General features: G+C 29.2%; 1 protein-coding gene and 1 non-coding gene across 2 annotated transcripts in view; both read left to right on the top strand.

Moving 5' to 3' along the window:
• The window catches only part of LOC111626852 (U2 snRNP-associated SURP motif-containing protein-like), a 224,805-nt gene that overhangs the window by 69,515 nt on the left and 141,950 nt on the right, over nucleotides 1-13,340 (top strand). Inside the window, exons 7-8 of the mRNA XM_023370376.1 lie at nucleotides 1,872-1,916; nucleotides 10,586-10,690. Of these exons, the coding sequence (XP_023226144.1) occupies nucleotides 1,872-1,916; nucleotides 10,586-10,690 (150 nt within the window). The remainder of the gene's footprint in view (nucleotides 1-1,871; nucleotides 1,917-10,585; nucleotides 10,691-13,340) is intronic.
• Nucleotides 10,791-10,935, top strand: LOC111627362. Its single transcript, XR_002756987.1, has one exon. It is a non-coding gene; the product is annotated as a U4 spliceosomal RNA (small nuclear RNA).

The raw sequence follows: 13,340 nt of genomic DNA, 5'->3' as shown, positions 1-13,340 counted from the left end.
ATCCTGCAGAAAAATATTTGACCATACTGAAGCTGACACAGTTGGTAACACATGACTTTTAAATATTAATCTAGACTTACTATATGTACTAGATAAGCATATATAAGCTTAATAAATAAGCATAATTCATAATCAGATATATCAGTCTCTGTAAAATTATCCATAATTTTATTGTCCATGATGAGAAAAAGGTTGAAAAACACTGTTTAGAAGATACTATCTCAAACATTAGAACATTTCTTTCTGCATCACTTATTTTAAAAATACATTCTAAATGTACAAGGTCTTCCTTAATGAATGCTGTCATTTTAAATTCCTGTAATTATCTTTTCTAATTTACTGTAATTATGTTAATTATTATCCAAGATGTGTGTGACATGCACCAATCAATAGAATAATTGTCTAAGTTTTTTAAAACTTAGACAATTATTCTATTCTTCTCTTCTATCTGCATTTAAATGTGATATTTACTACCACTAGGAAGGGCCATAAACTAAAATGGCAACTTTGCAACAGAGAAGACACTTTGTGTTCTGCAGTTTGCAAAGTCTGAATCACTCGTCATGCAACGATGTGAATAATCTGCAAGAGCTGTAGAATTATGGGTGTTATGGCAGGAGTGACAATAGATATGCCACAGCGAGTGTAGGAAGAATTTGAGTATTGGCTAGATGTTCTATGTGACATGAAGTGCATGCATTGAGAAATTGTAATGGGCAAATGTGAAACTTGGATAATGATTAACATAATTACAATACAAAAAATTAATTATAATAATTTAAGATNAATAAATAAAATTTTTTAACAAACCTCTTGCAGCATTAAATTATTAAAATGTAGCAAAATAAATGTAAAATATTTAAATGTTTTTAATCTCTGAGATATTATTGATGCATTTAAATACATATGTAGGAGAAATGGTCAATTTATGGTTTGACGGCAGCCCGATGTCGCAACAGTTCCGCTACGTCCATTCTCTTTTGCACTTCTAAGTGTCAAACTGTAGGTGCACACTTCTGGTCTCTGCGATAACTCTAAAGTTGATTGATGTTCAGTTGTAATGTTCGATGCCAATTCCATGTTGTGTTGAGTTAGTTGCTGACTAGGGTTTGACTATAACCTGGACAACGTTCTTGTCAATTTTGGTAACGGCTAGTGACCTCAAAATTCCACGCAGTTGTCGGACTATAAATTGGCTTAAATGAATACACAGGCATCATCTTTTATGTTCTGAAGGCATTATATTTCAGTGTAATTTAAATACTGCAGAGATTATAAGCCCAAATGTTCTATATTTATTTTGTTATATTTTAAAACTAGGCAAGGCAATTATTTAAAAAAATTTGTAAATGTGAAAATTATATACAAATTCAAAAAAAGTGTATAATATTAGAGAAAAAAATTCTTTTATGTTCTGTAACTTTGTCATTAGTCCCAGGATCTTATGCTGACATTAACAATGAATGATTTGAAAATTACAAATTAGTCATTGTTTTTAATATCTTACAAGGTAAAGTGTTAATTTGAAATTGATTAGATCGGTTCATTATTATTTTCCAAGATACAATAATAATATGATTATTTTATAAGTTTTTATTCCATATTATGATTAGAAAATATATTTAGTCAAAATTTATTTGTAAATAATTCAATTTTACTTTTAACTTAGACTCTTAAGCATTTTTTTTTGTTTTTTAATACTAATCCAAAAAATCAATCTAATTTTTAAATATAAGATTTGTTTTCCGGAAGAATTATTTTTACGGATTACAACCTTATTCTATTTACATTATTGAAACTATTACTCTACATTACACTATTATTGCTATTACTGTTTTCTGAATATTCTTCATTATGTTCATCATTTTCAGATTCGCCAGACTATTCGTCGTCCTCACTTTCACAAAAAAACAGAGGTATGTCCTCCTGAGATATGTTTTTATGCTTGAAAGCTACCGGGTTTATTAAATAATTTTCGTTACGGAGCACTTCGGTAAAATAATAGTTGAAATTTCGTGTAATTGCCACAAAAGAATATATATTTACAAAAGTCGTAAGTTGCAAATGAAACAAATACGTTATTTCGGAACTTTACCGATTTATTTCTCTTGAGCTGTGACGGCATTTTTTCACCAGAATCTCAATTCGTAAGGCATATTAATTTTGAAAAACCCAGCACCAAAAGGGTTAAGAATTTGTTCAGATCAAAATTAAGTTTTAGAAATAAATAAATAATGTTTATAAAAATATAAAAGTATTTATATATCACATAGATCTATAAAACCACTAGAGGAAAAAATTATGAAGTCGTACTCTAATTAATGTCATTAATTTCATCAAAATGCTTTCATCTTGGTTTTGTCATCAATAGGGAAAATATGTTTCGTAACTGGTCATCATTCCGTTCTCTAGTGAAATTAAAATCTCATGTTATTATGAGCAAACTCCATCAAATAAATAATCTCAACAGTGATTAATTGAAGAAGTTCTTTATTTTAGTTCTTAGAAGCCTAAACTGTTTTCAAGGTTTACATGCAATTATCAGTATAATGGATTAAATAATTAAAATGCTTGATGCACTATATTCTATTAACCAAAGATGGAACAAAATCTCAAAAGTTACTTTTTTTTGTGTGTAAAGATTAAAATAAAAAAATTCAACTTTTTCTCCAGATGATTAAAAGATCCACACAGATCCAGATTCAGATGATGATTCTGGATCTGTGTGGATCTTTGCTCTATTTGGGAATATCTGGAGAAAGAATTACACTTCCCGTGGAACATAGCAAAGAAACATGGTCTTAGCAACTCTCGTATTGATGAGTTTAAAAAAAAAATTACAGTTGATGGCTGTTCTAGATCATTTATGTGAAGTTAAAATTGTTATTTAATAATAATAAAAACATAAGTTGAAAACAAGAGTTAAAATAATAGGTACATTTTTGCTATTTATGTGCATACACAATTAAAAATTTACATAAAAATTATGATCTTGTTTATTCTACAAAATAAATTGTTATGTGATTATGTAGCATTTAAGTTATTAAAGTATTTAAATGTTAAAACAGTTAAACATATAATGCAATGAAATTAGCTTATTCCATTATTATTATTATTATTATTATTATTATTATTTTATATATTTTTAAGATTTTTTCAACTCAATATCTTCAATATTATAAAATTTCCTCTAAGTGTATAATCATAAGTTAAATATAATTATTCTTTATATAATAATTAATTTAATTGCTATTATCTATTAAATAGTTAAAAATATAAAATCAAATTGTCCCAATCTAATTATAAATTATTTCAGATATTATTAAAGCATATATCAAGATATAATATCTTTTATTGAGTTAAAAACATTTTTTGTACTAATTGTGATATAAATCTGGACATTGATCACTTAGTATAATATTGCTGTTTTATAAATTAAGAAGGAATATCTTACTTCATTGAAATTAATTAAATTGAAATTATATGATAATAATATGGAGAGACAGTGAATTTGCAAATTATATTCAGTACAATAGACTGCCATTTTACAATTCTTTAGTTTACGGTTTCTGCTTTTACAATTGGTATATACAGGGTAATGCATGAAAAAGTAGACCCAGCCTTTAGTTTAGTAAAAACACATAATAATACAGTAATAAACATGAAGCTGACTTCTAGTATCAGCATTGAAGATGTTAAAAGTGGTCACCTGTTACATCTACATACAGCTGCTCAGATCAAGTCATGTTTAGAATACTGTGTAATGCAGTGACGTCAATGGCAGAGATTGCATGGCTGATGTTCTCCCTCTGTTTCCACGTGTGTGGATTTTCACAATTTAGAATGCCAGTGTTCGTTTGACACAACATTCCACTTGATCGATATGGTTTGCTCACTCGTTTCAATACAGCAGTGCCGGAGACTCTAACTGGAACTACTTTTTCATGTGCTATGTTGCAAGAAATGTTGACCATTTTTTTATGTTGATAATCTTTATTTTTATTTTCAAGAATAGAATTTTAATTTATTTTTTCAATCACCTAAAAAAGTTCAAATTCGCAGACATTTTTTTTGCCATCAAAAACCTTATTAAATTTCCAGATTTATAAATTTAAGTCCAAATGTTTATTCAGACAATATTAACCCTTATTTGAGATTTAAACTAGTTTTCAAGATTTAAGGCTGTTGAATCTTGTAAATATAGACTGCCTTGTTTAACTATTAATGGATATTGATTTACCATAGATAGGAAGATTTATTTATGCAAAGAAGCAGTTAATAAATATTTTAAGTGAAATTAATTTTGTATTTATGCAAATATTATTTTAATAAGAAAAAGAGAGGAAAAATATTAACTTGGACTTATTAGGTGATATATTAAATGGCAAAAATTTAATACAGCATCAAACTTTCTAATCAAAACAACCTTAGTAAAGGAATGCATTGTGACATTATATTATTAATTAAAATAAATGAGCAATTAAATGCTGGGCTGCAATTTCTAATCATATTTTTAATTAATTTAATTTAAAATATATGCTTTCTACTTCAAATTAGTAGTGGCTTGCCCCCGTACATCATACTTTTCCATTAACAATAGAGCTGTGCTGGTCATCTATCTAACACCTTTCAGGGGAAATTTTTGAATTGAAATAACATGACTTCTGGTTTGTATTGGACATTTGTATATAGTTAATTGGGGCCTTCTGCCCCTAAGATTTTCATATCTGGTCTCAGATTTCATCTATCTAACTCCATTCTGGTGATTAAGGAAAGACAGGCGGCTGACAGTGGGAATTTATAGATGTATAATTTTTTCAAATTGCAGCCCAATTACAAGTGGATTCTACTGTGTCTTAGTAATGTATATATTTCAAAGTGAAGGTTTTTTTTTTCTATTTTAATTTTAAATAAGTCATCTTGAAATGGTTTGTGATGAGAATTTTATTTAAATAAATGAAATTATGATAGTTTAAAATTATTGAGGTTATTCTATACTTTGTTTAAAAAAAAAAAAGTGTTTAAATGAAGCCATTTAAATGGTGTGGAATGCAATCAGCTGAGATTATGAAAGTCAATATTTTGAATGAGATAAAATTTATAGTATTCAAAAATATTAATAGAAGCATTATGAAAAAAAAAATATATTATAGATAAGCTTATAAACAGAATTACATGGAAATTGCACTTAAAAACCAAGGCTTAATTACATTACTATTTTTTATCTTAATCTTTTTTATTTTATTTAGTAAAATTGAAGATTTTGTCTATGATGCTGTAATACTTTAAATACTGTTTTAAATTTGAAGCTAAACAAAACTTAATAAAAAATAAAGGAAAACATGTAATAGATAAGGCACAAATAAATATCTGACTGTCAAATCTGTGCTTATGTAAAATTCTCCATTAACTTCATTTAATTATCTTTGGGGTATCAAAGAATACGTCATTATATACATGCATATGATGATTATATATTACATGCACTATATATTATAATATGAGAGTTGTTCATAAAGTTCCTGGAAAATGAAAATAAAAAAGACAGCAAATTGAATATAGTGCTGTATTTTTTGGTGTTCATTCCATTTAACTTAAAAGAAAGTTCCATATGGTGTCATTGTTCTTCTAAGCTCTTTCTGAAGAAATTGGTGCTCATTGATTCTAGCCACTACACTAAAAGAAGTTTCACTCAATCTATCAACTGCCTGCAAATGCCTATAATGTCTTTTTTTAAATTTGGGAATAAAAAAACTGTATATGCAAATACTCAATCAAACAAGTCATGACAATTTTATGTTTGCATAAATTAATTATAAATATAGCATTCTGCTTACAAATAATGATCACTTTCTGGGAACTTTTTGAATGCTCCCAGACTCGTGCAATTGCTATAATTTAACTTCCTGTTTTAGTTTGTTTATAAATCTTATACTAATCTGTAATGAATTTTTCTGTTATTCCATCTTTCTAGTTAATTTTGCTCTTTATTCAAATGTTCAAAATAGAGATTAAGATTTATGAAATATATTTATATGTTTTGTATTTTATTATTTTTCATACAATATGTTATATTTAATTACTGTAAAAACAAGAATGTATCCATTTAGCATATTCTATATGCATATATGTTATTCACAAACATACCAATATTTTCTGGGGCAATAAAAGCATGACTGAAGCATGTTGTCATGTTTGGACTTTTTCAGTTCAAGAGCACTTTGAAAGTGTGAGAGTACTTTATATTTAAGATTATTTTTGAATTAATGTTGCACTCTATTTGGAAATAATGTGATATATTTTTTAATGTAATGATCATTCTTGTCAGATATTTTAAAGTTTTTGCAATACTCTACACAACAAATGAACTATATTTACAGTATAGAGAAATTTTTTTCAGACTTTTTAATCTATAATCTTATATAATATGGTTGGATGGCTGATGTGATAAAGGCATTGGCTTATCACTTGAGAGATTTAGATTCCAATCCGTGCCAGAAACCTTGGGAATTTTCTATTGGTAGTCAATTCTGGATGCATTTAGTTTTATTCTTTTCCATCTGGTTTTTCCCAATTTGGACCTGGCTAAATGTATGATGGGCAAGGAATAAAAGAGCTTCTTAGTGCTCATAGGGTAAAAAGAGTTCATTTTAAATTACCTCATATAAAACATTTCTATAATAATGAAAAGAGTATTGTGATTTATATAATGAAATTATAGAAAATATAAAAAAATTTGCATGGAGACATTTTTAACCCTTTGGCAGCTGAGTTTTTTAATACTCCCTACATATAGTTGTAAAAGTTTTATTTTATAATTGAAAATATAATTTTAATAATTTTTTGATGTAAATAGTTTTGTTACATATATGATTAATCATTAAAGAAACAAGTGATTAATATCAAATTTATATGTTTTATTATTTTATAATTTTAAGTAGTTATTATATTAATTATGATAATTTCTAATCAGAAAAATCTGTAAATTTATATGTTTTTATCTCTAAGAATCCCTGTATTGAATATTAGGCTGGTTTCCATTTTCAAATTATGGAATGTTAGTATATTCTCAAATTACCATTTATGTTTCAATGTATTCTGATATGTAATTGATCATTTAAGAAAATGTTAACATTTATACATACATTACACAGATTAAAATAAATATTGTGTTGATCAAAAAGTTTGTTCATTTGCTGATGATGATGCAATTGCCTCATTAATTCAAGAGAACTTGCATTATACCATCAGGAAAATTATGTTCATGTTATCTATTGCTCAGGGATTGGATGCTGTTCATTTACACAACTTTGGATACATATCATACTACAATGTGTAGGAATCACATCAGTTGAGGGAGAGAAATCTGAAAGACTTTATTTGCCTATGTTTCACTGGTGAAAAGTAATTTTGAAGATAGAATGCGGGACTAAAAAAAAACAAACATAGTGTGATATCTTTGGTTGTCTCTGACATGTGATAGATGATGTCAAATTAGGTGTACAGGATAATCAAATAATGATCTTAATGCATGGGAGAAAGTTTCTGCCACTCTATAATTAATCACTGTGTTTTTAAATGATGCCTTGAAATTTTCCAATTTTTCTAGGTGTTTTAAGTTGGACCAATCAGAGCTGGAATATAATGCAAGCTTGGTTGTAGGCTACCTTGATATTTTTGCAATTTTTATTTCATCATCTCGAAAGCCTAGTTTGACATTATCGATCACATGTTGGAGGCAGCCAATAATATCAGACTAAGTTTAGTTGTTTTAACTCTGTATTCTATCTTCTGAATTATTTTTCAACTTACTCAAGTTTGTCAAAAATATTTTGTTTTTTATTGTTTTTGATATTAATATTAATCCAGTTCTCACTTGTTACTACAAGATGAAAAATGGATTTTTTATGATAATGTTTGGCGAAGAAAGCACGAAGAAAGGTTATACTGAGAATAGGATAGAATTGGCAGGGAATTATCGACTGTGAATTGCTACCTCAAATCAGACCTTTAATATAGAACAATATTGTTCCAAACTTGATAATCTGCAGGCAGCCATCAGAGAAAAATGGCCAACATTAGTATGAAGAAAGAGTTCCACTTTTCAGCATGACAACATTAGACAGCATCTGTCTTTGACCATTTGAGAAAAATGATTGGAATTTGGATGGGATGTTTTGTGCCACTCCTATATTCTCTCAGTTTTTTGTTTTCAGTTATCAGTTATTTCAATTGTTTCTGAATAGTTTTCAGAGGAAGAAGTTAGATGATGTAAAAAACCATTTAGAGAAATTTTTTGAAGAAATGTCTTTAAGAATTCATGGCACATGTGATAATGGATCTACCCAACAAATGAGCTAAAGGGATAGAAAACAAAAGTGCATATATAATTTAATAAAGTCATTATTTAATTTATAAAATTTGAGTATTAATTTTGTTTAAAAACAAACTTTTTGATCATCCTAATAAATAGAAAATGCTTTACACAGAGTAATAATTAAAAATAAAAAAATTCTTTATGTTTCAGTAATTATGAACATTAATTATAATCAAGAATGCATTATTTGTGTTTATAAAGGGTAACTGGGAAATGGGCTTTCATAGAAATGAGTATCTGGCAGTTTTTTAACATTTAGATATCATATGATGTAATTAATTTTTAAATTTTTAAATGCTTCTATAGATCAACAGATTATCCAGAAATATTCAAACAGTTGGATTCTTTATTAGGTTACTATACTCCTTAAAAGTTAAATCACAGCATCACAAAGGAATGCACTTAGCAACATGCACATTGCAGGACTGGTAGAGGTGATAGAGATATGCAAATCATTAAAAGAACAAACAAAGATATGCAACAAACACCTGTTTATTTAGTTACGAATAAGGCCCAATGAACAGACCAATATATGGAGAGGTATACTATCAATGAAGTGAGTAATGGATGTACAGTACCTTGCCAAGCTGTGTCCACTTCAGTGCACATGTTGTCTATAGTATGTGGCAGTGGTCCCAGTGTGCCTCATGTTGAATGAGGTCTCACAGGTGTTTGATGGGAGAGAGATCCATTAAGGCTACTGTCCAGAGACGGATGTGAATTCTGTTCAGGCTGGTGTGAGTTCACCTTGCGATGTGTAGTTGGGCATTATCTTGCTGGAACACTGTGTTGAGTTGGCCTGCACCAGTGGCCAAATCATAGGCCACACAATTTGTGATGTATCTGATGTCAGAGCACCAGAAATATGCACCAGGGTTGTCCACTGATCAAACATGATGCCTGGTGTGGGCTGGTGTAATGCTCACCAAAAAAAAGGCTGGCTTGTAGCATTTCTCAGAATACTGCCACACCTGTCTAAAGCCATCACTCCTCTATAGATAGATGTGGAATTTGTCCTTAAACAATATTTCTTATTCAGTGGTCCAGTTGCAATGAATGATGACACCACATCAGGCGTGCAACCCTGTGTCAAACAGTTAATGGCATCCCGGTTGCTGATTGCTTTGCATGCAGCCCCAACTTCATGCAACTTGTTGTAAATGGTTTGGTGGACACAGATGCACCTGTTAATAATGACAGACAACTATGGATGTCACATGCCGTGGCAAACGGGTCTTGATGGGCTCTCTGGCAATAATCTGCCAGTCTGTACACTCTGTTATGTGCCAGTGCAATCCACTCCCTCTTTGCTGCTATGTTTGCAGATGTTCCTGTATCCATTGTGTTACACACCACTGAATGATGGTCACATCATTTGCATGGCAACTGCATACATTGACAAACCGAGGTTGTGCAGCTCCATAATATGGTTTCATTCTCCAGTTGATAACTGGTGGTATTCAGCTCGCTCTCATCTCTGAGGCATTTTCTATGCTTCAAAAGTTCAGCTGCCATGAATTGTCACTGATAACATTTATGGCCCAAGTCGGCCGCTGGTCTTTAGAGCCCAAAACTGGGTACCATGTGACCCTATGCATATGAAAACTTACTTGTTTGCATATCTCTGTTACTTTTACTGAGTCCTGCAATTTGTTTGTGGCTACATGCACTCCTTTGTGGTGTTGCAATTTCACTTTTGAGGTGTGTATAATGCTAAAAAACAAAAAATCCTAAAAATATTAACTAATAAATACTTTAAATATATCTAAATATTTAATTTTCTTAGAAAGTATGAATTTACTATTTTAGTTTTAAATCAAATTACTTTAAGTAGAATTTTCTCAGGAATAAATATTGAAAAGCCAAATTTCTGAAACTTTTACAAACTTAATAGTATTAAGTTTATAAATTCTAAAACTAAGCAATTTAGTTTTGGAGTTGAGAATCCAAAGAAAGCAATTGAAACTGTAGAAAATTTTTTATACACAATAAAAACCAATCTTAGAATAAGTAATCTGAGTTTATGTTTTAATTTGCTTCTTAAGAAGAAGAAATAAAATTTTATAAAGATATTGAATTGTGTGAACTATATCATTTACTATACAAATATAAATAGATTTTTCTTAATATTTATAGTACTAATTTCATAGTCGTTTGAACAATTTAAATTTTTTTTGTATTAAAATTATAATACTTTATTTTTTTTAGCCGACGATTATAGATATCCTAGTTATGGCTCCTATGATACTGGAGATCCTAATACAACTAATTTATATTTAGGCAACTTAAATCCAAAGGTGAGTTTAGTAATTACATTTAGATGATTTATTGATTTATAGATGGTTAATTAATCTAGTATTATTTGAATTAGGCATAACATGGAGTAATGCCTAACCTCATTAGTAACGATATCGCCTTTGCGCAGAGGCGATATCGTTACTAATGAGGTTTGAGCCGAAGTGCGATTATTGCTAGTTGAAAACTTTTCATATTTATCCTACTTTAAGAAATGTTGTAAAAAATTATTTTAGGAATTAATTTTTTGTTATTTGGGAATAATAATTTCTATTCTATGACTATTCATATAATTCAGAATAATATATTACCTTTAACTGGATGTTTTCTTAAATACACTCAAAGAACCAAAATTCCAGTAGTTTATAACACTAAACTCTACTGTCTAAATAAAAATGAATGTTTTTGGTTACTTTAAAGTAACAGTCTTTGGGTTATTACAAAATTCAAATGTGACGCTTGCAATCAGATGCCAAATTTAAATTTTTTAAAATGCCATCTGATTGCACACATCACATTTAAATTTTTTGTAAAAACCTAAAGATAGTTGTTTTAAAACATCTGAAAATGTTCATTTTTATTTAGACAGTAAAGTTTAGTGTTATAAACTACTGGAGTTTTGGTTTTTTGAGTGTGTTTATAATTCAGAATGAATAACTATCATAATCTGTGGGTGCATATAACTGCACCAGCATTATACCCCATAGAATGTTGTTGAAACAGAAATAAAACTTGGAGGTGGTCTGATATTTCCTTTGTAAAGATCTACACAAACAAGGTTTACAGCTATATTCTGTTGTTAATAAATCAGCATCTCTTACAATATATGTTGAAAGCATTCTTCGTTGCTTCATTACAGAACACCTCCTAGTAATCTCACATGTTATTAAAGGACTGGAATCTTTATTAAGACATAAGACCTTTGCACAACCTACACCATTGTATTCCCCACAGCAGCCATTGAAAGCACAATACTTACTGCTATATAGTTTAGAACAGTGTTTTTAAACCTCAGGTCCACAATAAACTTTTATCATCCTGCAGAAAAATATTTGACCATACTGAAGCTGACACAGTTGGTAACACATGACTTTTAAATATTAATCTAGACTTACTATATGTACTAGATAAGCATATATAAGCTTAATAAATAAGCATAATTCATAATCAGATATATCAGTCTCTGTAAAATTATCCATAATTTTATTGTCCATGATGAGAAAAAGGTTGAAAAACACTGTTTAGAAGATACTATCTCAAACATTAGAACATTTCTTTCTGCATCACTTATTTTAAAAATACATTCTAAATGTACAAGGTCTTCCTTAATGAATGCTGTCATTTTAAATTCCTGTAATTATCTTTTCTAATTTACTGTAATTATGTTAATTATTATCCAAGATGTGTGTGACATGCACCAATCAATAGAATAATTGTCTAAGTTTTTTAAAACTTAGACAATTATTCTATTCTTCTCTTCTATCTGCATTTAAATGTGATATTTACTACCACTAGGAAGGGCCATAAACTAAAATGGCAACTTTGCAACAGAGAAGACACTTTGTGTTCTGCAGTTTGCAAAGTCTGAATCACTCGTCATGCAACGATGTGAATAATCTGCAAGAGCTGTAGAATTATGGGTGTTATGGCAGGAGTGACAATAGATATGCCACAGCGAGTGTAGGAAGAATTTGAGTATTGGCTAGATGTTCTATGTGACATGAAGTGCATGCATTGAGAAATTGTAATGGGCAAATGTGAAACTTGGATAATGATTAACATAATTACAATACAAAAAATTAATTATAATAATTTAAGATTATTGTAATCATGTAGAATTCTTTCTGAATAACCAAACCTGAATATTTTATAATAAATTATTAAATGCTGAATTATTCAGATTATGTTTTGACTAACTATTATATATAAACATCCAAAGACTGATGTATTAATACTAAACCAAACAATTGCCATAATTAATTGGGCTAATTTTTGTTATAGTTAATAATTAGAAACAAAATAATTTGGTACTAGAGGTAGACGTTAGGTACCATCTATTATCAAAATTAATAATTATAATAATTTAATATTTATTAAATAATTTAAAACAGTCTGGAAAAAAAAATCACCTGGAGCGAAAATTGAACTCACAATCTCCACTTACCGTGTGGTGCACTGTCCAGTTACGTCACTTGGATCTTCAAGCAACTCTTCACTCTCAGACATATTTAAATCTTTGATATAACCATTTACAGTTACTCATGGCATTGACTAGGGACGACTCCTATGCCCATGGCCTATGTACTGTACTACTCCACTATAGCACTCAGCCAGCTATTGCTTTACTCAGCATGGTTTACACACATAAATATTCCAAAGCCCAATGTATTAATATTAAACTAAACGATTGCCCATAATTAATCAAAGATTTAAATGTGTTTGGAAGTGAAGAGTTGCTTGGAGATCCAGCTGGCATAACTTGGGCAGTGCATCGCACAGTAAATAGAAGTTACTGGTTTGACTCCTGCTTCAGGCTGATTTTTTTTTCTAGACTGTTCTAAATTATTATAATTATTAATTTCGACAAGTGATGACACTTAACATCTACTTCTATTACCAAATTACTTAATTTCTAATTATTAATTATAGCAAAAAAAAAAAAAAAAAA

Source organism: Centruroides sculpturatus, unplaced genomic scaffold, assembly GCF_000671375.1.
Source record: "Centruroides sculpturatus isolate CEXI.00-Female unplaced genomic scaffold, Cexi_2.0 scaffold33, whole genome shotgun sequence".
In the NCBI taxonomy this organism is placed as follows: Eukaryota; Metazoa; Arthropoda; class Arachnida; order Scorpiones; family Buthidae; genus Centruroides; species Centruroides sculpturatus.
Note: the sequence above shows the minus strand (reverse complement) of the source record. Positions and strands in the feature narration are given on the sequence as shown.